This window comes from Zerene cesonia, chromosome 4 (genome assembly GCF_012273895.1).
Source record: "Zerene cesonia ecotype Mississippi chromosome 4, Zerene_cesonia_1.1, whole genome shotgun sequence".
Classification (NCBI taxonomy): domain Eukaryota; kingdom Metazoa; phylum Arthropoda; class Insecta; order Lepidoptera; family Pieridae; genus Zerene; species Zerene cesonia.
Window position 1 is genome coordinate 6163373 of NC_052105.1, and position 27605 is coordinate 6190977.

At 32.6% G+C, this 27605-nt stretch overlaps 1 protein-coding gene across 2 annotated transcripts in view; it reads left to right on the forward strand.

Moving 5' to 3' along the window:
- Positions 1 to 3347: 3347 nt before the first annotated feature.
- Positions 3348 to 27605, forward strand: part of LOC119839651 (limbic system-associated membrane protein) — a 48756-nt gene continuing 24498 nt past the window's right edge. Inside the window, exons 1-4 of one of the 2 annotated variants that reach the window (XM_038366051.1) lie at positions 3348 to 3472; positions 5003 to 5204; positions 19072 to 19196; positions 22203 to 22410. In XM_038366051.1, coding sequence (XP_038221979.1) covers positions 5132 to 5204; positions 19072 to 19196; positions 22203 to 22410 — 406 coding nt within the window. In that variant the 5' untranslated portion in view covers positions 3348 to 3472; positions 5003 to 5131. Of the gene's footprint in view, positions 3473 to 4990; positions 5205 to 19071; positions 19197 to 22202; positions 22411 to 27605 lie in introns of both variants that reach the window. The other variant, XM_038366050.1, reaches the window with a different exon arrangement.

Here is a 27605-nt window from a genome sequence, read left to right on the forward strand (position 1 = left end):
CTCGCTTACCTCACCGTACCGTGAAAACGTCTTGCAACACATGATGTTGAACATTTTAACCTTATTGAGACACGTTGATTAGTTTTTTTTTATTTTTAATGAAAGTTTGATAGCTTAAAAAGAGAATGGGCGGTGGTATCGCTTACCATCAGGCGACTCGGTCCATTGCCGACTGTGACATAAAAAAAAATACATTTTTCTATAGTAAATTCTAATGTACTAAATAAAATCTTATATAATTGACAAAATTTTTGTAGTTAAAAATCAATTGTTTTTAATTACCAAGTTAACACAAGATACAAGTGATACTTAAACAGGGAACACATTATTGCCCCCCCTATTAATCTATTCTTACACGAGTCATTAAATATAAAATAGCTTTAATTCGGTTCTTTTATAGCGTTGTTTGCGAAACTAATTGACAACAGTAATAAAATGTACGCACGGTATCATGAAACCATGTTCATAATGAATAAATTTCCATTTAAAATCAGACTTTTAAAAGCCTATGTGAAATATGAATTTTATTTGTATTGCTTTATTTTAGACTTCACTCGTGGATTTATTTATGATATTGGGCTATAGTTGTTTGAATTCGAAAATAGATACGTTACTACAGACAACTAGGTAGTTAATATCTAGAAATATTATAATCTAATTATTATCGAAACTGTTTCTTTCCGTCTGTATCTTCTTCACGCCTAAACTTTCCATTGTGGGAGTCGAGCACGCTTCGACTAATACGGGAATTTCGCACCAGTGAAGGTACAAAACCCCCATAGAAGGTCGGCCTGGAATAGAAGCTACTGAGTTTCGTTCGGTGAATCGGAGAGCTAGAGGCCCACGTCCTTTTCTCGTCACACCCTTTCTAGTCCCTTCTTTTATTTACACATCAATTCTTTCTTTATATCTTTTAAAATCGGCAATTCATTTGCAGAGAGCCTTACGCCTCTGCATATGTTTATGAGCGGTGGCAAGCGTTTACGATTTGGCGAATCACCAGCTCCTTTGCTAACAATGACATAATAAAACCCACGGAACGAACTGATATGAATAAAATTTGGTACCAATATTGCCTAAGACCTGAGAAAGGATATGGGATGGGTATAATCCGGAAATTTCACGATAACGGGAATTATGCGGGTGTTCGTTTAACTACTATGAAATATACAGGTTAGTTTGGGTAAGACTATATGAGTTGTCTGTACAAATTGAGATCTACGCTGCCTTTGAAGTTTCACAACAGATTTTTTAATTTCTAATAGCGAAACAATGAAATAACATATAAGATGTGTTTAAAAAAAATAACTGAAATTTGGCGGAGCTTTGATATTACAAGAAATATAATTCAATTATAATAAATACAAAATAAACCTCATAAATATACTACAATTATATTGCAGTTTGAGTTAAGCACTGCACCCATACCATGAAACCTCGTATTTTAAGTGAACTCCCGTCTCCCCTAGTGGGGTATGGGGCAAATGCATTAAGCATCCGTTTGACTGATCGATTTATTTGCGAACAATTAGATAATCAGTCTTCTGTTTCGGGAATCGAATCAAGAACATCTCGGTTCACACATTAACCACAATGTCAATGAGGAGTCGTCGTATTTATTACAAAATTAAATTATCTATATAAAAAAAAATTATAAAATATACTATGTGGATCTGTAAAATACTCTATCACTTATCTGGTATAAATAAATAATTTAGATAAAAATAGATTTACGGAGCAAAGCCTAGCCTAACTATACGAATTTGATTTTTGTAGATTTTACCATGTCCTATTGATATACATGACGGGCAAGTTCCAAAGAGTCAAGTCACGAGCCTATCAACGTATGTTCTATTAACACAATTTAAGGGTCTCCATACAAAAATGTTGTATGGGAAAACGATTATATTGTATACACATTAAACCGATTTCTTAAGAAACTTCTGTGGTTTCGTGTGATCGGAAGCCTTATAATAATTGATGACGCTTAACAGAGGAGGTGAACCTTTTTGTATTTACATAATAATTCAATATTAGTAACTTTAGATTTATAGTTAAACAACTTTAAAATTCAATTAAATTTTAATTTTACATTTCTATGTATTGTAATCAATTTATTTGCGACTTCTCTGTTTGTATTTTTATTTTATTTAGAATTACAAAGAATTCTATACAATATAGATAATGTATTTGAAGGAATTACGAATTTTGAACACTCCTTTTTATATTAAATTAAATTGTAATATTTTCAAGCGATTATGATTCGAGTACAAACTTATTATAGGTAATTAAACTTTATTTTCAACCGTGCTTAACCAGTTTCACATTAGATGACCAAAATATACTGATGCAGATAATTAAAGATTTAAGCTTATTTTAGGGGCGTAAATATATAATAAAAACATCTTGATCATGCATAAAAATATTGTATAATATGTATTTTATTATCCTATAATACAATACGTAAATTTTTAATTGAGATGGTGTAGATTTAATTATACATTCAGTATAATATTCTTTTTGAACACTTTTTCTCACTTTTATAAACGATGAATTTATACTATGTTATTGAATTTTATACGTCACAAATATCGTAAAAAAATTAAAACATTAAAAGGTTTGCAAACCCTTCATACGAGCAATAAGCGGCGAGAAAACACTTAGGTCGCCGTCGGCTTCTTCACAAGTAATCTTTTTATAACGTGTCATAACTTAAGAGGCTTAACTTAAATATACGAATTTTCTTGAACACCCGAAGTATTAACTTATAAACAAGGTCAAAACTATGATAAGCTTATAAGTATTAAAATAATGTAGATACATAGTTATAAAGTATGGAAGTTAATGCTAATTCAGCTTAAATTACTTCAATGTGTAATTTGGGAATATGTTAATCTTCCATTTATAGGACATATATAAAGAAAAAATACAAAGTCACTTATTTTTCAATAATTTAGTAAAATAATTGTATAATTTATAAGAAAATAAATAAAAGTCGCATAGAAAGGAACACTCTTTCCCAATAAATATCTTCACACAGCGAAGCGAGCAAAACTCTTAGCGTTCTCAAGCATTTGAAATGTAAAACTTGTTTTGAAGCAAAGTCTCCTATAGCGTATAGCACATAATCACAAAACCTACAAGCTCTTAGAAAATGTAAAAAATAACCATAGTCCTTTGACCATTACAAAATGTGACTTACAAAGGCATCTTTCTTAAACAAACCACAGTGAGGAGCGACACTCGAATTCATGAAAAAGGCGCAGGGTTTAAGCGTTTGAGTACAAACCTTTTCATGCAACGCTTCGTAGCATAGCCGCTACGTAGCTGTGTGCTATGGTACGCTCAGTGTGCTACGAGTCGGCCTACGAGGCGGACGTGACGCGCTACGATTCCGCGTAGACGTTTCGATGTTTGTGATTGAAAGATTAATTGTGAGTGTATAAAGGATTTACGATTGAACTGGTATATGGTTAGAATCATTATTATTTGCGTTTCACTCTGCATTTCTTTTGTATTTTTACAGATTATTGTATTTCGGTTTTAATAAAGATATAGGTTATAGACGAATTAATAATACAAAATTGTGCAGTAGATTCAAAATTCACATCATTACTCATAAGAAAAAAATCCTCAGAAAAAAATAAAGACTGTATTAATATTTTATATATCCCACTATAACAGAAACAAACATTCTAATTAGAATGTTACATGTAAATTATCAAGTGTAAACCAGTTCCTTTGTTTGTATGAAATTTAATAAAGTTATGATTGTTTCGTTAATTTTGTTTTCATGTAAATTATTTGATTGTTTCAATCAAGATATTTCGTAACAATAATATTAGAGTTTACAATGAGTCCTTCATCAAAGTGGTTCGATCTTATTGCTCGCGATCAATTTGTCTGTATTTATAACAAAGGTTGAAGACGATTCGCTTCTTGTTTAAGTCTTATTTGATTGAATTCTGATCTTACGACTATTGTTTGTATATTTGATCACTTTTCAGTTGTTTAGAGTGGAATAATAATTACAATTAGTTTCTTTTCAAACGTCACTTTGTAAATTAATGAATATTTTTAACATGACGTCAATTCTAAATGAGATGATGATTACATGCCATACAATTCATGAAAAAAAAGAAAGAAAGCAATACAAAAAAATCTCACCTCATTGAACTCACTTAAAGATAAAATTAAGTCATTTTATCTTGACTTTACACTTTCAACAATACCAAAACATCAATATGTTGTGCATTATAATATTTTAATCTATTTTTATCCCGGTCTGAACAGCCCTTGACTACATTACGGCTCTCAGGGGATATGTAAATGAGTATCATTCTAGTCTACATTCATGTTTCATGTAAGACGTAAAATTTTATCAGATATATTAGATAACTACGACGAATAGAATATACGAATATGCCTTGACTTCGTTAGGATCTTGAGAAAATACTGTTCTTTAAAAAGTTATATAAGTACTAGATAGATAGTGATAATTTAGTATGGAGATTTGTATATCAAGTTCTTACACGGCCAGAGTACGTCACGTACGCATATTCGTTTGACGTCCATTTCCATACATCAAATTTCACTTACTTTTTTTCGATAGCATTGTATTGAATATAATTTTTTTATACGACATTACATGATTAATTAAAATTTTAAACCTTCAATTAATTTGTAACATAATTGTAACCTTACTTTAATGACGACGTATAGTACAAACGCAGACATACAAACTCAGAATAGTAATATAACAAATTCATCGTAATACAGATCTAACAAAAAGTTGAAAATTTACTGCATTTATGACCTGAATTGTTACTCAATTTAAACAGAGCACAGAGGTCAATCACCCGTACTTTACGTTTCTTTTTTAGACTGAAATTACCGCAATTTTGAATGTAATATAATTGAACTAACTCTTTAACCATCATATAGACGACGATATTTATATTTTTAAAATACCATAATTATACTACATTAGCAATAGTTGCAGTGCACACGCCACAAACCATTTAGTTCCAACCACCAGATGGCGGTATATTGAACACAGTGATTAAACGAACTAGTGTAATGACCGGTAGTGATAAAATGTACTTTTTGAGGTGACTGAATCGTTTGCGGAATGAGGACTGAACGATCCTGTTTTTGGTCGATGCTGCAAGCGCTGGCTCTGTTGCCGACTATGGCACTGAGAGGTAAGGGAAACATTACTTACTTTAATGAATACTAGATTTACTCTTGCCGCCTATCTCGCGTAGTGAAAGGAAATTCCCATGGGAATAGGATGTTTCAACACGGTACAAAGCAGCCCATGTTATTCTTTAGCCTCCCAATTATTTCTAGACACAACACATACTAGGAAATAGCTCCGTTGCTAAAGTTAGTTTATATTTATAATACAGACTCAACTGTTTCTTAGATGCATTTGCGTCACATGTGAGATTAGATACGATATACGTTTAAGAGATAATAAGTTTTTAATTTATTTTAAACATTTTAGCATTTATTTATCCTTACTAATTGAAATGCGAAAGTAACACTGTCTGAACCAAATCGGATAAGTTTTGGTACTTGAGAAGTTTTGTGACGTAAGAAATACAGATAAGACAGTTTAGTCCCGGAAATTCTACAGGAACAAGAAGTATGCGGGGGAGAGCCAAGGGACTATCTTTTCCTTCGACTATGTTGACTAATTTATAATGAAGAATAGTATATTTCTACTCAAATGTTAAATCAGTGATAAAATTCCTTAAACAAAATTAACTTTAACCTCTTTCTCCGTCTTGTTAATCTTATGTATTCCCTAAGCTTGAATGATGAAGATAGGCCTGATGATTGACGTATTTAATTTCTTGCCTCAGATAACATATAAAGGTGTTAATATCTTTATTCAGGAAAATGTTTGGTATTACTTCTTAAGATATCATCCTACAAATATTATAAATGCGAAAGTTTGTAAGGATGTGTGTGTGTGTTTGTTGCTCTTTCACGCAAAAACTGCTGAACTGATTGCAATGAAATTTCGTACGTAGATAGCTGAACAACTGGAATAACATATAGGTAACTTTTTATCCTGATATTCCTACGGGATGTGAACTTACGCGGGTAAAACCGCGAGGCGCAGCTAGTTACTTTTATAAATATGTAAGAAAAGGAGTACGAACTGTATTTATAATTAATTCATTTACCGTTGTTATCATTCTTACATATTAAATCAAAGATGAGAAGACGAGAGGATCATCAAAACCCACGTAATTCATAGTATTTAATATTGTATTTCCGGAAAACAGTAAAAACGAAAATTGAACAAAAAAATACTATGACATCCTTATTTTTAATTGTTACAAAACACATTAATAGGGGCAGAACTATCATGAATTGGGTCAGAATCGCATTGGGGTAGTTACCACATAAACCGCATACAAATTCGGCATTTACCACAACACATAGAAGATTTGTTCGACTCACAATTGATATTGAAATAAATATTCACAATAGTGTCGGATATCAATAGTGTTTCTATATACAGCGAGCGTGGTCACGGGGAGACTGAGATGTTATATGTCTTGAAGGTCATACAAAAATTGTTGTTTGTGAACTACCTCCACCTATTTCTCCGCAGTTGGTATGTGGAGTATTTCGCTGTAAAGTGTTCGAAACGTCGGGTTAATAATATAATGAATAAATCGCGTTTAAAATCCGTTGAAAAGTTTTTAATTTCTAAATACTGCTAACTAATTATGTATTATTTTATAGTTATAACCCGTTTTCGGTTAGAACGCGTTCCCCAAGTTAAGTCTAGTTGTAACTAATTGACTTTGTTACAACTATTTCTAACGTAACACGCATGAAATACGTGACTGAGTTTTAGCAGCAATATAAATGAAAAAATTTAAATCCCGTGTCCCCTAGTGGGGTATGGGGTAGATGACATACATCTGTTTCACTGATCGATTTTCTTTACGGACAAGTAAGTGATCAGCCTTCTGTGTCCTGCCAGACCCAGACATTTTTTTGTGCGTCCTCACCGGGAATCGAACCCAGAACCCTTCGGTTTTTCGCTAACACATTAACCACTGAAACAAGGAGGCGGGAGCAATAGATAAGAATCTACCGTGAAACCGTTACACTGTGACAATTCTTACAAATAATGAATTTAAACGATTTCTTCTCAAATATAATTCCAACTATCAATCCAATCACACTTCCCCATATCCTATCTATACTTATATTATAAAGCTGAAGAGTTTGTTTGTTTATTTGAACGCACTAATCTCAGTAACTACTGGTCCGATTTAAAAAATTCTTCCATTGTTAGATAGCCCATTTATTGAGGAAGGCTATAGGCTATATATGTACCATGGGCGAAGCCGGGGCGGACCGCTAGTTTATTAATAAAATGCAAAATCCACGGATATTCACGAATTTAACGGTGGAAATTCGTACAATAATTCAATACATTCGACCCTTTGTGTAAATTATACAAACACAGACGCTCTACGCGATCATTTAATTTTAAAACACTTGTCATTGTGTAACGTTCACTGGAGCAAACACGAGAATACGTATTTTAGGCAGCCATTAAATATGTATGTACGATATTTGAATGTGTTAATATTATTGTTTTAGCACCTTTAATTGTGTGTGTTTGTGAAATCCTCTTATTAATGGTAACAAATAGAAAGTATTAAGCAGATATAATAACGTAACGAAACCATTTCTTTCACAAAGTATTTAAGTATTCATGCTTACGTTTATTTCCTATACCCAGACTACATTAACCAATAAATGCAACTAAAACAATTAATTTAGATGGAAATGACTAAAAATACACCATTTTCTCGACTTAACCTATTTTGTGGAGCCGATTAAATTCTATTAAGTTCATTACTGCCCTTTAACTGCATGGTTATGTTAATTAAAATAAACCATTAAGAATAATGCGAGCTGCGGTGAAGGGGTAATTATAGCTATAGATTATATGTATAGATGAATATATCGCTGCGACAGTAATGACTGCCCGGGGATTGTTAGGATGTTGTTTACCTATGATATGAGAAGTAATGCTTCTTTATGACTTAATTTTGGTATCATAATATCAATAATAATAATAATAATAATAAACATTTATTGTCAACAGAACAAAAACTCATAACATAAAAAGATACATATAAAAAAAAACAACTCAGTATCTGGTGCGAATGATAAAAAATAACCATTCGCACCACTGATTTTCAGTGGCCCCTGATGACATTTGGAGTGCACAATTAGCACAACTAAACTATATACAAAAAGAGAAATATGTTAAATAAGATAAATTATAGTACATTACAATAGTACATTACCATATGAACAATAATGTATGGTACACTATTGAATTTAACTACTTATAAGTATAAGTGGGTGGAGCCGGAGGGCCGTATCTTATTAAGGAAGAGTAAGAACTCTTCCCAATCCTTTCCTTTATTCCTCTTGTCTTTACCGCTTTCCATTTGTAGATACGTAAAGCCTGTTGACGACCCTACGCCTCTACAAATGATCATGGGCGTACCACCGTCCGTACCGTCAGGCGTACCATCAGGCGCCTGACAAGGAAAAGGATATGAGTCTCCTGAAAATGTTATAGCTATTGAAATGTTTATATTTTAAGGCTGTAAATGCTTATACACCCTTAAGTTATAACAAACTAGCACAGAAGAAAATAAATATCCTACATGTCGCACGCATTATACTTAATACCCGAGCCTTATAAATTACTTCAAGGGCCTTCGTATCCTAGAATTTAGATCAGTTTTAACCAAGGAAAACCGTTCCCCAATATACTAGAATATATCTTGAAAACTTTTTCTATTGTATTGTTATTTCCATATTTCCATATCAAAAAGGGGATTGAGTCGGATACATTGAAAAACCGTGAATTTGACTCACAATAATCAGTCTTTCATCTTCGGGCGCGATCTGAATTGCTTTTCAGTTGGCTTTCTAGATCCGATTGCTTTTATCGATACTAATATTTAAATATTTGATCTTTTCCATACGTGATAATTGAATGGTATTCATTTCTATTTGTATTGAAATCAGCGTGAGAACGTTCTGGTTGTAAGGTTGTGTGTTCTATTTCCATTGGATAATTTTAAGTACTTTGATAAATAATAATAATAAGTAAAACTCATAGTTATTACTCAATATATTTACTCTTATATCGGAGATGCAACACGTTCTTTTACTTTTCTTAATAGACAATTTTCTGATACTTTGGAAAATTTTAAAGCACCATTCTTTTTTTTTATACGTTGTACAATATATTTAAATATTTGTTTATATAATTATCAGTACTTGTATGAGTATTATTGAAAAACTGTTAGAATCGCAATAATGACTTTTTATACCAATGTCTAAACTCAAGTGTACTAATACATTGGTGGCCCAGTAAGCCACTATAAGTTGAACTAATGTTCAAAACCGTAAACGTAGACTCCACAAATGGAGAGACCCGATAAATGGAGCGAGCTTTGTAAATGATCCCGGAGATTTTGAGCTGATGAAACATATGGCATTTGTTCGCTATTTCGCATACGGTTTCATAGTTTCAGTGAAATAATATTTTGAATGTTTTTATTGTGAATGCTTAGAGGGCGTAAGAGTGTGTTTAGAATTCTTAAGTTAATATTGGAAAAAGTGGTTTGGTTGCTTCGTAAAACCAGACAAACAGAGTGCCGGATAAATTATAATCAGTTTCAACATTTACTTTTAAACTGAAGTTACCAAAAGCAAAGGTGTTCCTTAACTCGATTGTATATACATATTTTTTCGGTTTCGTTACTCCGTGGGTTTTGAACCGATTGGCGTGATTCTGTTTTTGTTTGATATATAATTGTTGTTTGGTCCCATTTTAGAATCCGGACCCCTATGAAACGTAGTAGCGGCCTAGTATAATAATATATCAGATTATTGCAATTAGATGTAATATATTGCACTATACATATTATATGCCTGTTTTATAACTTTAGGTACATGTAAAGAGCGAATTTAGTCGTCAAATAAATTATTGCTTATTGTAAAAGCGTTACACAATTGTGAAAGATCTGCCATGCGAATAAACCCACCGTTGTTTCGAGTTGAGAAGATCGACTTTAAACAAAACTTCAAGCAACGGAACACGAGACGATCGTAAAATCTCTTTACCAAATCCACCTCATTCCATTTAAAACGATGATAACGTTATAGCAAATTTCCGCAAAATAAATTCCTAAACAACCTCATATACAGGTGGTTATGTTAATCGTTAACCCTTTATCGCAATAAAAAATAATGGTACCTCAATGTGATCAAGGCCCGAAATCGACCTATATATAAAACCTCGTATCCAAATGTTAAGACAAGTAAAAAAAAAAACAAACGACTGTATCGATTATTATGTTTTTTTGTGTATATTTAGAAGGGCTGAAGAAAACACTAACAAGTTTTAAAAATAAATGTTTAGGACCTCATGTTGTCGGATATATTAACATAAAAACAGCGTCAAGACATTTCATTTATTAGCCAAATGGGCAAATAAATGAAACGTCTTAACTAAATCGATTCGGATTTCGAATAGTGAAGGCGTTCCACATTAGCATTCGGTGACAGGTGCGAATCGCCCCAACCCCGCGTCAATATTGCGTTTTTTATCAAGGCTACGTTTAAATTATTGGGGAAATTTAACTCGGGGTCAAAAGGTGCGAACGGAGTTGGGTTTCGTATTCCTCTAGCTTATTGCATGAAATCATAGCTGTGAATGATGCTCATGTTCAAACGGTATTTGTTTGAGATATTTAGTTTTTTAGTTTATTTTTTAGATCGATATATTTGTCAATATTGAGCCACTTATTCGTGCAATTGCTAGCCTTACAACTTTTACGTCATGTAGTAGTTTTTCATTGAATGCAGTTGAGTATATGAGCTGAAAAATGTTAAAAGCGTACGAAACCTGGTACATTTCCAAAATAGTCCAAAGAGTTTATCTTAAACCTAATAATAGTATGGAGTTTTATTCAAATGTCCCTGTAAATAGTACAATAACTATCAAACAGCCTTTCCAAGTTAAACCTTAATATTCCCATATCACACAACTGCGACCCAACTGAAAGGGCTCTTCAGGAAAATATGGAAAAATAATGCAATTGTATTCGAGCGTAGGCAGCGTTTGTCACCCTTTCTGTTCCCTTTTTTCACGCTTTAAAAGTTTTATATTAGCTATGGCAGAGTGCTTTCAGTTTACAGCATAATATAATTAATTTAGTATTATATGTATAACGAATTCCATATATGAGTTTGAAATTAGTTGATGGACAGTATCATATTGTATGCATATAAATGGATGTTTGAATGTTGAAAATTATGTTCACATGTATGACGTTTTGCTCTATAGACACGAGAATTCTATGAAATCGAAGTTTTTGTTTTCCAGGCTTAAAGTTTTTTTTAGTTATACTTTCAAGCATGATGGCATGACAATAAGGCACGGGTAATAATTATTCACTGACTTCAAAAAAACAAATCACTCCGCCACTTGGCAAGAGTAACTCCCGATAGCACTGAGGACGCATACCACTAATAACACGTTTCATGTAGATAATTTGTATATAAAATTATTTAAACTACTCTTTAAAAAACGTAGAATGTCAAATCAAAACCACCCAAAATAAGTAATACATTCAAAATGAAGCTCTAACTCCCTAAATTATGTCACAATTAACCTAGCTTAAATGTCAACGAAACGTTCGTATAAAAACCTGAAACCTGATCACCACAGTCCTTATGCCAGTCGTGCTAGAAAGGTTAGCGATAGCTTCAACGTTACTTGGTCGTTTGTTTGCGCAAGAATGCTTCATTCGGTTCACGGCATGCTCCTTTTATCCAATTATGGGAACCGCTATGAAGGATTATAATTTAATAGGTGTATATTTATATAGAGGCTTTATTTCATGAGCGTTCTATGGGGTTTTATTCATGAATGGATTATTTTATAGTATACAGGGGATTGTGTATTCTTTGTTAATTAATTGGAAATTAAAAATGAAGATCTAACAAATATCAAAGAAGTTCAAACATTCTGGATGTGTTATAAATTCAAGTCCCATATCTCATATTTTTTGTATATCTAATTTAGTTATTAAGATTTTTACTTAAGTGTTATATGATATGGTATGGGGTAAAAAAAATGTTATATAACATGCTAGCTTTCCGCCCGCGGCTTCGCCCGCGTGGTATTCGGTTATATCGCTTTCATCTCTTTATTTCAACTCCTTATATAAATATAATCTATGGCTGTAAAAGACATTGACATTTGTTACCCGCGTTTTTTAAAATATGCAAAATTAAATGTACATTTTTCAATATTTCTGAGAGATTTTCTTAATATTTTTTCCGTAAGAACCCTTTCCTGATAATAACAAATACAACAAAAAAAGATTTAATGAAATCGGTCCAGCCATTCACGCGTGATGCCGTGACCAAGGAAAACGGGTTTCATTTTTATATAATATTATATAGACGATAGTATATATACGATAGTATAGTATATACATATACGATAGATAGTATAGTATATATAGACGATAGTATAGTATATATATAGACGTTAAATGAATTAAATTCTTTCTTTCATAATACACACAGTACATACTTTTAGTGGAAAACGTAAGTCTCCCAGTGCAACCAAGCACAAATAAAACATTATAATATTAGAAACTTTTATAAAATACGATTTTTTCATTATATTCACCAGTGCGGTTCCCTCTCCTCTCAGTAGTAGAAATTGTGGTGAAAACTTTCATGATTATGTTAACTTGACCCATTTTCGTCGACGTACTTAAATTTTAAGCTGTTTGTCAGCTTACAGTTTGTTTAATTGAGTAAATATTTTGTGTCAGATATTTCTGTTTAAGTCTTCGTATTTCTGTCGCTATACTACAGAAGAGTTGATTTGTTTTTATATGTTTGTTATGATTTGAATCATAACAAGAGATAAGAAAATATTTGATTTGTTTTCATATTATGTTTGTTATGACTTAAAAATACATTGTTTTAAATCATAAAATATGTTTCGATAACTGTTAAAAAATTATTAATCAACCAATTATTATATTTTTACCCACTTAACAGTTACATATTTAGCCAGTAATATTATAAATAATTATTTTACCAGAGCGAAGTCCGATCAAAGGTATTAATTATTAAAAACATGATCATTGTTACGGCAATAGTTAAAATTAACCACATCATTTAGTATGCGAATCAATTTCATTATGGATGATTTTCGGATGATCGAATAGTTTCGGATCCCTATCTTAGAGATTAAATCTTACTTTTCCCATAGCAGTCTATTTATTACTTATAAGAAAGGTTAAATAAAGAAGGAATCATCAAAATGGGTTGGTTCAAGAAAAAGTTCTGAAGTAACAATCCAAAAATATGATCGACATAAGACCGTCTTCTTTTTTAAGTCGGTTTAAAAGAACACCTAGCTATGTAAATATAATTTATGACCTTTAGAGAATGAAATATTGGAATCAATTCATCCAAAATGTTATATATATTAAAAGGCGATGCTTCAATTCACGAGCATTCGCAAAAACAAGTTAACACCATAATTTTTCTTTTGCCCTAGCCGTAGTTAGTACTCGCTGCAATTTAAATGTTCATTACAGAGGTAGAAGGTAAGCGAATATAGAAAAAAAAAAACTTCAAATTCTGAACGAGACGTTTTAAGTCGATTTACATTTTATATTTCATAATTATTTCGGACTATAAATAAACAGATTTTCTCTGAAGTTCTCCTTTCTTGGTCCACTCAGACGTTCTTGAAATAATGTTCAAAATGGCTCCTATAATCGCGTAGGCGGTTGAGCCTTTTCAGCTTTTTGTGATGCTAATATTTTTGGCAATTACCTGAAACATGAACCATATATCTTAAACTTAGTGTCGTGGATGATCACGGGTGACTTTTATGGCATATGTGGTTGGCATTCCACATTCATTTCCAAGTACGGTCAACGGCATGATAATAGAGTTAACTTAATGTTTTGTAAAATTTATAAGGTTATTCTTATGTTATCAAACTTTAAATGAAAATATTGTTTCGTTACACTTTTTCGCTGTTATTAATTAGGTTCAGCTTCTTATATATATTTGTATGTAGTATATATTTGTAATTGCCTTTTAATGATACTTATGGATGAATGTAATGATACATACTAATGAATGAATGAATTAACGTTATTTCAATCGTGAATAAACTATCAATAGTTCAGTGACATTGAGTGATTCTTTTTGTTCAAAATAATGTAAATTTGAGCATCTAATTCTTTTTGAAATAAAACGATATATATTTATTTATTTATTCTTTATTGCACAGTTTCAAAGTATAATACAGAGATAAAATTTAACAAAAGCAACTTAAAACTAGTATGCAAATGGCGGCCTTATGGCTAAAAGCCATCTCTACCAGACAACGACAATACAAACATTATACAAAAGATAAACAAGTGACTTACTTTTAGTTCAGAATGTATCCGATTACTACATTCCTAAGGTATAAATAGAAGTTTGTGGTGTGTGTGGTGTGTGTGGTGTGGTGTGTGGAAATATTCATCTAACATGCTTCATACATATTTCATTTCAAAAGCGACGCATTTTTACACGTTTTCCCTAAAAGTCTAAACGGGTAGACGGATTACGATGATTGAGGTAGCTATATTTCTTTGAAATACTTGGGGTTGTTATTCGACAAAAGGTATCTGTTGATAACTGGATTCTTAATACAAAAAATATTGATGTTTTTTTACCTATTTATATACCTTTTGTGAGGATGTAAACTTAATATCGATGATGCTTTTAAATAGTTTTATTAAACACAATAATCTGCCCCTATTAATATCATAAATGCATAAGTAAATTTGTCTGTCTGTCGGTCTGTCTGTCTGTTTGTATCTACTTTTGATATACACTAGCTGACTGATCACAGAATGGATAAAGGAGGCAAGAAATGAAACTGTATCAGACTTTCTACAAGAAAGCATTTTGACGCTTTTTTCCCACTCCCGACTTTCGCAATGAACGCAATACAATGCGCGATCGCTCGCTTAGTATAAGATTTAGTCTATGCATTGCAAGCAATGCATAATTTTTAACATGTTTGTAATTGTGTATTTGATCAACCTTAATGCCAAAACATATTCGAATTTTCAAATAAGAGCGCTGCAGTTGCCCCGTCCACTACAAGGCTACGAGGGCTTTAATAGCACACATATAACATCAACTAATCAACGGTCTCACATCACATCTGTACACAAGGCCGCATGCACACAGGTGTACATATCATTACCCAATAATTAGAATACGCGATTTTGCTTGGAGTATAATTTGAAATATTGTCCCTTTGTGCATGGTTTTCGGTCGCTAAAAGAAATTTTAAAAATATCTATGTAGTTTTTTTCTTTCATCATATTTGTAGAATTATGTTTTCAACATTATATATTAAATTAGTATATTGCATCTTGCGTATCATACATGTGACTGTTATATAAAGCAGAGGATAATTAATATACTGTAAGGCATTATAGAACACGCTTTTAAGTCATATAGAGTTTAACCAGCTAACAAACAAAACCGAAGCTGAATTAAGAGCCTATAATTTACAATTCTTGTCTCTTGAGTATCAATATCAAAGCCAAAACACAAAGCTCCCTGAAATAAGCATATTTCAATTTATAACTTCTGAATAGTCTCTAAGTTCAACTTTGTTTTAACTTTGTAGCGGTAATAACAAAGGGGCTTTAGCGGAGTTTCGATTCCAAGTTCGCGATCTTAACTCTTAAGACCGAGCTATCAAAGTCTATTATTGATTAAACATAATGATATTATAGAACAATATTGGTTCTATGTACTGTTTAATGCAGTTTGTAGTTTAGGTGTATTCTGTTAGTGCATGCTTCGATGCCTAGTTTAAGCTCTTGTAAGTTGATTGAAGTTTGCTGGGCTAATAAATTTGGGTGTGAAAATATTTATCTATTACTTAGCTAGCTGTTCGCTGTGGCTTCGCTCATGGTACATTTATAGCATATGTCGCTCAGTGAAGTTGCAATTTTCTAGCGGTGAAAGATTTTTTTAAATCGCTTCAGTATTTTTCCAACAAAACATTAAAAAAGTGTATAATTTGTAATATACAGAATACATCAGAACTTAATAACTGCTTAATATTGAAATATGCAGAAACTATAAAATAAATGTGCTCTATTATAAAAATCACCTCATTATATAACATACATGGTACAAAAACCTACCCAATTACGGAGGATAAAATAATCAAGTTGACGACTCGTTAAACTCGAAAAAGCTTCTATAATATAATTTATTTTCGTCTGAAGAATCGACGGAATCAAATTTTTCGGTAAGCCAAATATTGGCTTCTATTTCTGTCTTACAAAAACAAATTACGTTAATACGTAAATCCATTGTATTTGCTAAATTCGATAAGAAAGAAATCCTATCAAAATTGAATTTGTCGTTGAAGAGATTTTGTGATAGCCCATTAGGGACGTATTTTCAGTTTTTATTATCATTTTGTTTATTTCATACATAATGCTTTTATAAAAAAATCATGTAGTAAAAAATAACCAGACGAATCCGTACCTTCAACATTTATTGAAAAGCGTAATTGCTATGTAATATTTATTTTTTGTAGACCTCAAAACAATGATCAGTAATTTTTTCACTGTTTGTTAAATTGCCTGTTTCTACGCGCGCCAATTTAGTAAATACTACTGGGCACATTTTGGCAAACTTTATACATTATGGCTAGAGACCAACTTATAACCAAAGAATAAAATATCCCGAATACTCGTATGTAGGTAATTAAATAAAGCCAGATTAGATAGATCTTTAAAATAAAACAAAAGTGTCTAAAAAGGATTTTGTAAAATAAACAGTTGATACAGTCGTAATAAATATCATGCAACCTCGTCTTCAGTTTTATTATATATTACAAAAATAATAACAGATACTTGCAAAAACCTTTCGCTAATTACGTTATATACTCCCTTAACATTTTAAAACCAACCACTCGCCCCGGCTGCACTGGGATTTCGGATTCACTCGGATTCATTCGGGATGTATAAATAAAAATATAGCCCTTAATTTACACTCCTACATAGCTCTATATATAAAATAGTTTTTAAAATCGGTTCTCTAGATCTAAAGATTAATCCATACAGCGGCACAAACTCAGAATTGTACCTTGATCTATTTATAATATTCGTATACATTAATTGTATAAATAAACAGTGATAATAACACTAGAATCGAGCAGTGGTATCTTCTACCACTACGCTTGTACTTATTATTGCATTAATTATTACAGTGACCTTTAGTGAAGATTATAAAACCTTGGTGTTGTTTCAAAAGGTTGAACAGCCTTCAGCCAGTCAAGTAAGATAGCACTTGTTTTATCGCCCATACAAAATTGTCGTCAATAATGAATTTTATTCTTAAATATTTTGAATTTTAAATATAATCGCGACTACATCTAAAATTACATACTATATCTAATATTGCCAACGCCTTTTTTTACTTATGGAACCTTACAGAGATTTTTGAATAAAGAATTAGTCTCGTCGAAATTTTGTTTTGTTTTTAATTACTAAATATTTAAATTCCTAATAAGTATCTTAAATATATTACATACATTAGATTATATAAGAAGCGATCAAATCCTTAATCTTTAATGTTGTTTGAATTGAAAGTGTGGTTGGACGTACTTCTGACGATTAAATATAGAAAATCCCTTAACGACTCACTGTTCTATAAATTAAGTCACTTAATCTATGCGCTCAAAGAGGCGACAGCGATGTTGCGGCTTGTGGTCCAGATAGGTGAATTTACTTCGATCGGTTGAGAATAGACGTGCTTCGGTTTGTTTGTTTGTATGCTTGAGTCCTCTGCCCAGTTGTGCGTTATGGGCCTTGTGTATTTATGATTAGTAGTATCTCTATGAAGCAAGTCTCCATTGTTACCTGAGTTGAGTTTGTGATGCTGGTGGGGTGTTAAGCTGAAACCAATGCATTTATTTAGAATTTAAAAACTTTTTAACGGATTTTAAACGCGATTTATTCATTAATATATATAATAACCAGCTGCACGCCCCGGCTCCGCCCGGTCTTTTATCGTAATTGAAATAATATAAACTATCCTATCTATCAAGTTGGATCGAACTGCACATGGTGTGCGAATTTTATTATAATCGGTTAAGTGGTTTAGGAGTCCATTGAGGACAAACATTGTGACACGAAATTTATATATATTAAGATGTGTAATACTCGCGCAATTCATTAATTGCAAAGAAATAAATAAAGAAATCAGCTCGGTTTGTCCGCTTGAACTAAAGTGTGAACACTTTTGGAATAGATCATAGTGAAAAAAATCTTGCTATCGTTAACTTTAAAAGAACCCTCATAGTAAGGTTTACTACATACCTTTGTGCAAATGTATAAGGTTAAACCAGATATAATTATATATATAAATAACATAAACTTGTACTGTAAAGGGAAATAATAACCGTTACCAGGGAGAATATAAATAGTAATGTACTCTCTCGTATTCCTTTTATTATTACCAATTATTTTTAACGACCAAAGATACACAATATTTATATAATTTCCTATATTTACATAGAAACTTAAAGAAATATATAAAAGCGTGGGAAAAATAAATTTCTTTGATTGGATCAGTTTGGCGCAATGTCGTTCCCATGGTAACCAAATTATAACGTGGTCGTCAATCTTATTATATAATAGAATCTGCTTTCCTGAGTTGGAACTATTAACAAGAATTAAAAAAATAAATAACACAACATCCAGTTATCCAGCTGTCTACGTACCAAATTTCATTGCAATCGGTTCGGTAGTTTTTGCATGAAAGAGCAACAAACACACACACATCCTTACAAACTTTCGCATTTATAATATGAGTAGGATAGGATTAGTGCGATAGATTGTAATTTAAACCACTCTTTGTATGTTACAGATTCTCACACGACAAAGAAGTTTTCTGAGGAGCCGGAATTCGAGAGGCCGATCGGCAATCACACGTTCTTTTTGGGGCGGGAGGCTGTGCTCGGCTGCTCAGTACTGAACCTGGGGAAACACAAAGTGAGTTAATTGATTGATTATCTTCAATAACTTGCCATTGCGAGTGCCAAAAAAGTGGTGGGGTCACCACCATTAACATCACCATCATCAGCCCATGTATGTTCCCACTGCTGTGACACAGGCGTCCTATGAGGGTTCTGGTTCTGTTCATAATCCATCACGCTGGCCAAGTTCCATTAGCAGAAGTCAAATGTCGACGAACTTTTAAATGCCTCACGACATTTTCCTTCACGGTTTTGACCACGCACGCCTGGTCTCGAACTCCCGATATACTACTACTACTGCTTTCCGGAGCCACCACTGTTTCAGAGTACTCGAAACTTCGATCCTATTATTAGTATTGGTGTAGTCGCAAAATCTGCTAGGTTGTCTCTAATGTATATTGACGATGAGCTAAATTAGACTTTATAGCTGATGTGTTAAGCTTTTAAATTTCAAACCTATACGCACACTCGGCATCTAACCACAATTTACATGTTTGAGGACTGTAATGTATGATTCGACCTCGATTTGTATTTAAGTTGATTTATTTCATGTAGAATACAAAATCGATATAATAGATCTAATTAAAATAAATATGTCCTCTTAAAATACAGCTAATCACCTACATCATTATATACTTTTATCTTACATTAAATAAAAATGAAGAATTCTTTTCGAATTCTTTTATAAGTCGCCAATTTTCTGTATAAATCTTTATATAATCTCATCCGAATCTAATATTATCCCATCCTTTTCGCTAGAACAAATCGAATAAGAACTTATTTGAACTTTAAAGCGAAAGATTAAAAGGTACTTTATATTCTGTAGAAACATCATGAGAGTTGATATCAAAGTTCGGCACTAAACTTGATAGAGTTAATATAATTTAAGGTTTACATTATATATGCATAATACACTTTTAATAGTTTAGTAAAGTTTTGGACAATACTGTTTTATACTCTATTGTTGTTGGATTTAATAAACCGAAAGTTTTGGGTGGAAATGTGAATGTAATGAGATTTGTTTCATAATTACGCGATAGGAAAACATTAAGCCGTTGATTTTTAGCCTTTACTTAGAGTTTTAGAACTAAAATGAAATGACTAATATAAGAGCAGGCCATTTAGCCTGAAAATTGGTGAATTGACATTTGCTTCTAAGAATAAGATCTACCGCGTAAGTGGATGTAAATAGCAAGATGAAGGACGATGGATAGCAAGCGCTACCATGAATATTCGCAGAAGCGTAAGGGAATTTGCAAACTTTAAGTCTCTGTAAATGGATTTCCGGCTATAAAAGGTATGGAATAATGCAAGAACTGATGAGGGGAATATAGGAAGGGACTAGGAAGAGAAAAGGATACTGGCCTCGGGTGAAATATGTATTTTTGTATATGGGAGTCGAGCACGCTTGGGCACAAATTAGGTCAGCTCGCACCGGGAAAGAAGCACATCCCTACAGAGACCGGCTTGAAATATTAGCATGCTGAATAGTATCATGTTTCGTTTGGTGAGAGGGGGAGCCGGAGGATATTTGCGCCTTTTTCTTACCCTTATTTTAGGCCTTTACTTTATTCCTCTCGTCAATCCTTTCTTAATTCCTTTCCAATTTAAGCTCGGTAATCCATATGTAGAGGTGTACAGTTCACAATTGACCTTACGCCTCTCCAAATGTTCATGGGCGGTGGTAGCGCTTACCATGAGGCGACCCACTAGCTCCATTGTCGACCATGACATAAAAAAAATCTATGAAATACATTCTCAAAGGAGACTTGTTTTGTATTGAAATCTAATATGGAGTCATGGTGAAGTAAAATCGTGAAGCAATGAAATAAGTATAATAGATACGGTCTACAACAGCTAAAACTTATATGTGTTATACTACAGTCGGAAATAATATCAACCCCATTACTCAACTCAAACTACATCTACTCTAGATACAGATATACAAACAACGTAGATTATTCGCTAGTGATACATCGCATGTGGTTTTATAATCCGAGAGGTGTTTGGACTGCGTACCATGTGATGTAATGAGAAATATCGCTTCACTGTCGCTTTGTGTCGCTACCATTTGAAATAGTTTTAGTTTTAATACTACTCATACAGTCGACGTAATCAGTTATTATTTGATGCTAAAAACTTAAAATATAGTAATTATGTGCATAAATTTAAGTTATTCAGAAATGTTGTCGGAGACTTAGATAATGATATTATACTTTAAGATTTTATAAGCGGCTGAGATATCGGCAAAAATATATTTTTATTCATTTTAAAATTCGGTAATGTACACTTTTAACTCTAATGTCACACAATGCGATATACAATTTGTTAATCGCACAGACATATACGTCGAATCAATTTTTTAATTCTGCAATACGAAAATGAATTTTCAATATAATGTATGCTTTATCTTCGTCTAAGCTTGCATACTCCGTCTTATGAATTAGCTCCTCGATACTTCCAGTCGTTTTGAGTTCATTACTCGTGACAGTAAACAGTAGTTGGAGTATGCTTGTACGTAATAGTGTGGGAACAAACATTTGTGCCCCACATCGCCGGGCTATTACTGGTTTCGTATTTACTGTATATCTACAGGGATAAACGTTTTAAATTCAGCACTTCTAAAGTTTTATTCATTTTCCACGAGCGAGTTTGCGGGGTGATTACGTTACGAAACAAACTATTTTATTCCTGTTTTTGCGGTTTTTGTATGAACATTTAAACGGGCGAGATGATGAGATTAATACTCTTGGTCGTGATCTTTGTTTCATCAAATAACATATCTCACTTGATTTTTACTGCACGTTACGTTACGTTACGTTACGGGGTGTAGTCGACATATCAGCATTGTTTAAAATACCTAACATAATTAATAAATATTATAACAGATTACACATGTACAGTTGTTATTAATGTGCTTTAAAATTAATAATATTTTGTATCATCGTGATACGTGGAGGAAACGTGTTTAAATAGACGTGAAAGGCTCCAGGTATTAATAAATGTATTATTTTGTCCTCAGGTAGGATGGCTTCGTGCGGAAGACCAAACGGTCCTCACGATGCACGAGCGAGCGGTCCTAGGATCTCGATACGCAGTGAGCTTGGACCCTCCGCGGACCTGGCAATTACGGATACGTCCATTGCGGGCTGAAGACCGAGGCTGTTACATGTGTCAGATAAACACACAGCCTACTATGACGTGGCAGATCGGATGCATCGATGTTTTTGGTATGTATTATATCACCTGGTGAATGCATTGTGTGTTTAGTGCTATTGTACTTTAACGGAATTCAAAGGAATTTACCAATATTGAAACATAAAATACATTTTTTATTGAGAACGATAGAAAAATGCGATCTCTATTGAGATAAAAATTCCAATATATATACAATAAGTTCAGTACAATATTCACCTAAACTTTGTTCAAAACCTATAAACCTATATATATATATATATATATATACCGCAATGAATAGTAATACTATCGATTAAGTGCATCTTAATCATAAGGCAAGAATGCCTTACATTATTTTCTAGAGTTAATACTCTTACATAAATCACAGCTAGAAACCACAAAAATCCGTACCGTCTATGCAGCGCACACGCTGGTACCTACGCGTAACGCTTTTTAGACGTTCAGACTCAGCTCTGAGCACCAATGGTCACTGGTCGGTATGCCGTCAGCGTGACTCTTTCACCAGCATAAGAGCTACGAAATCTTAGACACGCAAACACTCAGAGACATCCAGACATCGACGGCAAACGTATAACAACCCGCTTTTTGCGTCAGGGGCTTAAAATTAATACATAAAAGTATATTTCCTTCGCTAATAAGCCTTCCTAATAAAACCTATAAAACGCCACTCCGAGACAATAAGCTCAAAGTACTTTTTAGTTTTTCTTTGATTTCTTGAAGTAGTTTCTTAAACAATTCCCAGTAGATTTTCTTGTTTCATTTTACGTTCTCATACTTTCTGCTAACTTATATTAGTTCGGAAACAAAAACCAAACAGTACTTTATAAGTTACGATGACTTAGTGAAAAATCGGAATGGTTTCGACGATGTTTTGACGAATTTAATATTGTATGGATGTAATATCAATAATATTTTTATCTCAACAAATATATGCCTTTGTTTCGAAGAAATCCTTTTGAGTAACACTACAGATTTATTCTTTAAATATACATTTTATCACTTTTATTTCTTATATGATTTCGCTATTGGTACGAAGTTGTTACTCTATTTTATTTCATCATCTACACTATATATTTTACATACACTAAAGCGATATAGAATTTGGTACAGATATAGCTTGAACTACGGGAAAGGACCGAGTATTAGTTTTTACCTCGGAAATTCCACGGGAACTGAAATATGCGGGGAAACCCTCGGACTGCCTATTTTTTCCTTTGACGCGGGCGAAGCTGTAGAAAGCTAATAATTTATACATGATTGAAATCCTAGTACAACGATACTAGATACTATACAGGCCCAGGATATGATATAGTGTCATGATTTTCAAACACAAATGTTATTAAAAAAATCAATAGCAGCTGCGCTTTCATGTATTGTGAAAAGACATTTTTCATATTCACTTAACTTGCTATGTTATAAGTAATAATGCAGTAAGTTTTGTTGTAAAGTATATCATGATAATTTTACAGTAAGAAGGTGAAACAAAACAGGAAAATGTAACTGTGAATACGGAAAACAAATTATCGTAACGAAATTTAAAATTCCAGCCTTCAGTAAATTATAGCTCATTAAAACAGGGTGGATTAAAGGTCTTCTCAAACTTATATATTCACCCCTCTTGTGTTTGTGTCTATGCAATTTCGATAAATTATTTCCTTGAGATTTCATTTTAAACAAAGGCTTGTGTCGTTGTTCGTATGAGCTTTTTAAAAATATCCTTACTTTTCTAATTTTATTATAACAACTGAATCTACTTAAAATTGATATTAGACTTGAAAAATAAAAGTTTGATTGCCAATGTAAATCGGTATATATAATGTATATGTTTGCGTGTTGCAACTTTTTTGGGGATATTTTTAACCCAATCTAAAAATGTTCCCAAAAACGAAGAGGTTGTTGTACCCGGATGCTCTAAGCAATTTCCGATAACTTTTTGAAGAACACTGCACAGCACGCGGCTCTACCCGCTTAATGCCTGAATATCATGTCTAAGGGCTTATCTAGACTTTTATCTATTTCAGTGGCAAATTTCAGCCTGATCGTTTTTGTATGAACTATTTACGTACATCCTCTCAAATTACTAAAATTATATTAGGGATAATTTTGCTTTTAGATATTACAAAAATTACATTTAATGTGAGGTGTTTCGCCGTATACATTTAAGATTGTATGAAAGTAAGTTTTGCCTTTAATATAAATCTGATTGTGCTATGATTTACGCAGTTATTGCGTTTTATTTATCATATTAAACAAAGGCATAAATGGAACATATAAATTTTGAATTTATCTCATTATTTTGACATTACCAGTAGGAAGAACATAATCTGTAAACGTAAACGCCAAAGAAAATACATGGTAGATTATATATCATTCGTACTTCATCCAATATTCTTGCAAAATACTAGGTAATCCCGGTTACACTACACTCTTCCTTTCAATCTATACTAATATTATAAAGCTGAAGAGTTTGTTTGTTTGATTAGACGCACTAATCTCAGGCACTACTGGTTCGATTTGAAAAATTCTTTCAGTGTTAGATAACCCATTTATTGAGCTAAGGCTATAAATGTACCACGGGAAAGGCCGGGGCGGACTGCTAGTTTATATATAATGTACACATATTAATATTTTTATGTAAAGTTTATAAAGTAATGAAAAATTACGTAAACGAGTAGTTAAATGCAAGCTCCGTACACTCGAACGGTCTTAAGTCATAATTAAATTTCTTGCGCATGTGTAAATTAACATTATATAAGCCGGGAGTGCAATTTGAAACCGGGCGAAATATAAAGCCAGCAGTTTTAAATAAAGGCAAACATAAAAGAAACAACACTGTAACCTTTTAAGTCGTTGTTAAGAGCGTTCGATCGGTGACTCAGGGTGGAAACACGCGACTGATTTTTACATCGATTCCTTGTTACCTTAGGGTTAAGCGGATTGTGGTTTTTCTTTTTATATTTAATCGAATTATGGACTGAACTATACAATGATGTTGTTGTTTTCTACATTGGAGTGAATTGATAGGTTTTATTCATTTATTGCTCAGTTCGATCGGTTTCGCCCGTGGTACATAAATAGCCTATGTGACGCAGTGAAGTTGCAGGTTTCCAATGGTGAAAGAAGGTTTTGCGTGATACCGTTACAAAATACAAAAATCTTCTTTATAATATTGGTGTACATTCCTTGCAGCTATTCTTACAATAATAAATCAGATGTGCTGATAAAACATTATTAATGTGACAAAGAAAGTTAGTAAGTAAAATAGGAAAAGATAATAAATTTTTTTAAAAAGACGTATATATATATATATACAATGTAATTATGTATGTTACATAAAAAGAATTACTGAAGCTTATTTAATATTTAAAACAGCTTTAACTAAAATACGCCAATGATATTGTTCCTTGTCCTAGGTTTATTCTGTAAAACAAAACCTTCATAGCCGGCATGCAAAATTTAACTTCGTTGAAAAATAATGTTAATTATCTACGTAATATACCTAATGTTTTGCCTGGTAAATGGTTAATGGCTGGTGACCTAATATACAGGTAATTTTTATTACCTAGTTTAGGCACCAGTCTCACACTTATTTATATGTACTGAAAATGTGTAAACTTATCTTATGTAACTGATGTGAGAAAATAAACTCTATTTTTTTATTATTATTTTATTTTAATGATCGATATTTTACGGAGGAGGGGATGTGGCCTTCTGTCTTATAAAAATATATATTCCTTAGTGATATCGTTTTAAATTTCCAAACATCGTTGTTTTAAACCGACTTCGAATAAAAGAGGTTATAATTCCACTATATTTTTTGTGTTTAGCTGATAATTTTATACTGGGTGAACCAATTTTTATGATTCTTTTTCTATTCGAAAGCTGGTGCTTCTCAAGTGGTCACACTTAAATTTGATCTAGTTCTAACAATTTGAAAGTTATTCTCTAGGGTATATATTATATATAATATTAGATTATTGAAGACTAGAATAAATCGTCTATAATAACATAATCGAAGTCCCGTGATCCCTTGTGTCGTAGGAGCATTATAAATCAATTTCATAGATTGATGATTTACTGTAGGTAGGCAGGCCGTCTGATATGACCAGCCTAACATATATATTTGAATCTACGCTTAAATATTATTCTCTATATACTTGTGCTAATTGAAAACAATAAAACGAATTGCTGTGAAATAAAAGGGAAACTCAAAAACATACTATTATAAGCAGGAACTGAAAAGATCCCACAACCAGTCATCAATACTGGGCAAATGTAAGGACATTTCCGATCATATTCCCCCCAAATACAGCCTGTACGAGTCGCAACAAACAAAACTGTCACAAAGCTCGTTCGATCGAAACGAATTTGATTATTCCTTCCCAAAGACGAAAAATACAGAACTATCGAAACGTATTAAACCGACATTCCGGGATACATTCTCGGATAAAAATAAAGTTTGACAATGCCTCGGCTTAGATGAAACAGGTCGAGTTTAGCAATATTGTCGCATTTGCATGCGGCGTTCGCTATTTCTTATTCAATTCAACTTGTTCGTTACTTTATTGGAGCGGGTGTCACTGTATCGAAGGAATTATTATTTTCGATGAAATCTTTTGCATCTGCTTCTGTATTATTATATATATTCCGTATATACCAACGCTTTGTGGTTGTGGCTTGAAGAATTTAACATTTGCCCTTTGCAGCTTTATATTACCAACCGGCGTCTAAAAAAGAAGGTTACTGTATTTGTTTGTTACCTCATACCCTTCTATTGGATGAATAGATTGTTATGATTACTGTTATATTTGAAAGATGGTACTTCCCATGTGATTCCATTTAAATCTTGTATTGTATTGACAATTTTTTAATCATTATATTTCTACGTATTCAATTTTCAAATGCCATATTTTATGATAACGAAACATGCTATTCAAATGACGTTAATATTTGTAAATCGGATTGATTAAATATACAATTTTCGGACGCTTCATATAATTAAAACAGACAAGCCTTTTGTGTGTTGACGATCTCGTTTTAATATTTGTTACATTCCCTCGTACTTGAATGTAAAGAAGCAAGTTATATGAATTAGTAATACAACAATCAGATCAGAAACTCAAACATTACTTCATTCAACTAGACTTATTCTATTCGCTCAGTGCGAAGCCATGGTGGGGAGAAACTGATTTACCGTCAGCGCTACCCGTGGCTATATCCGAAACTA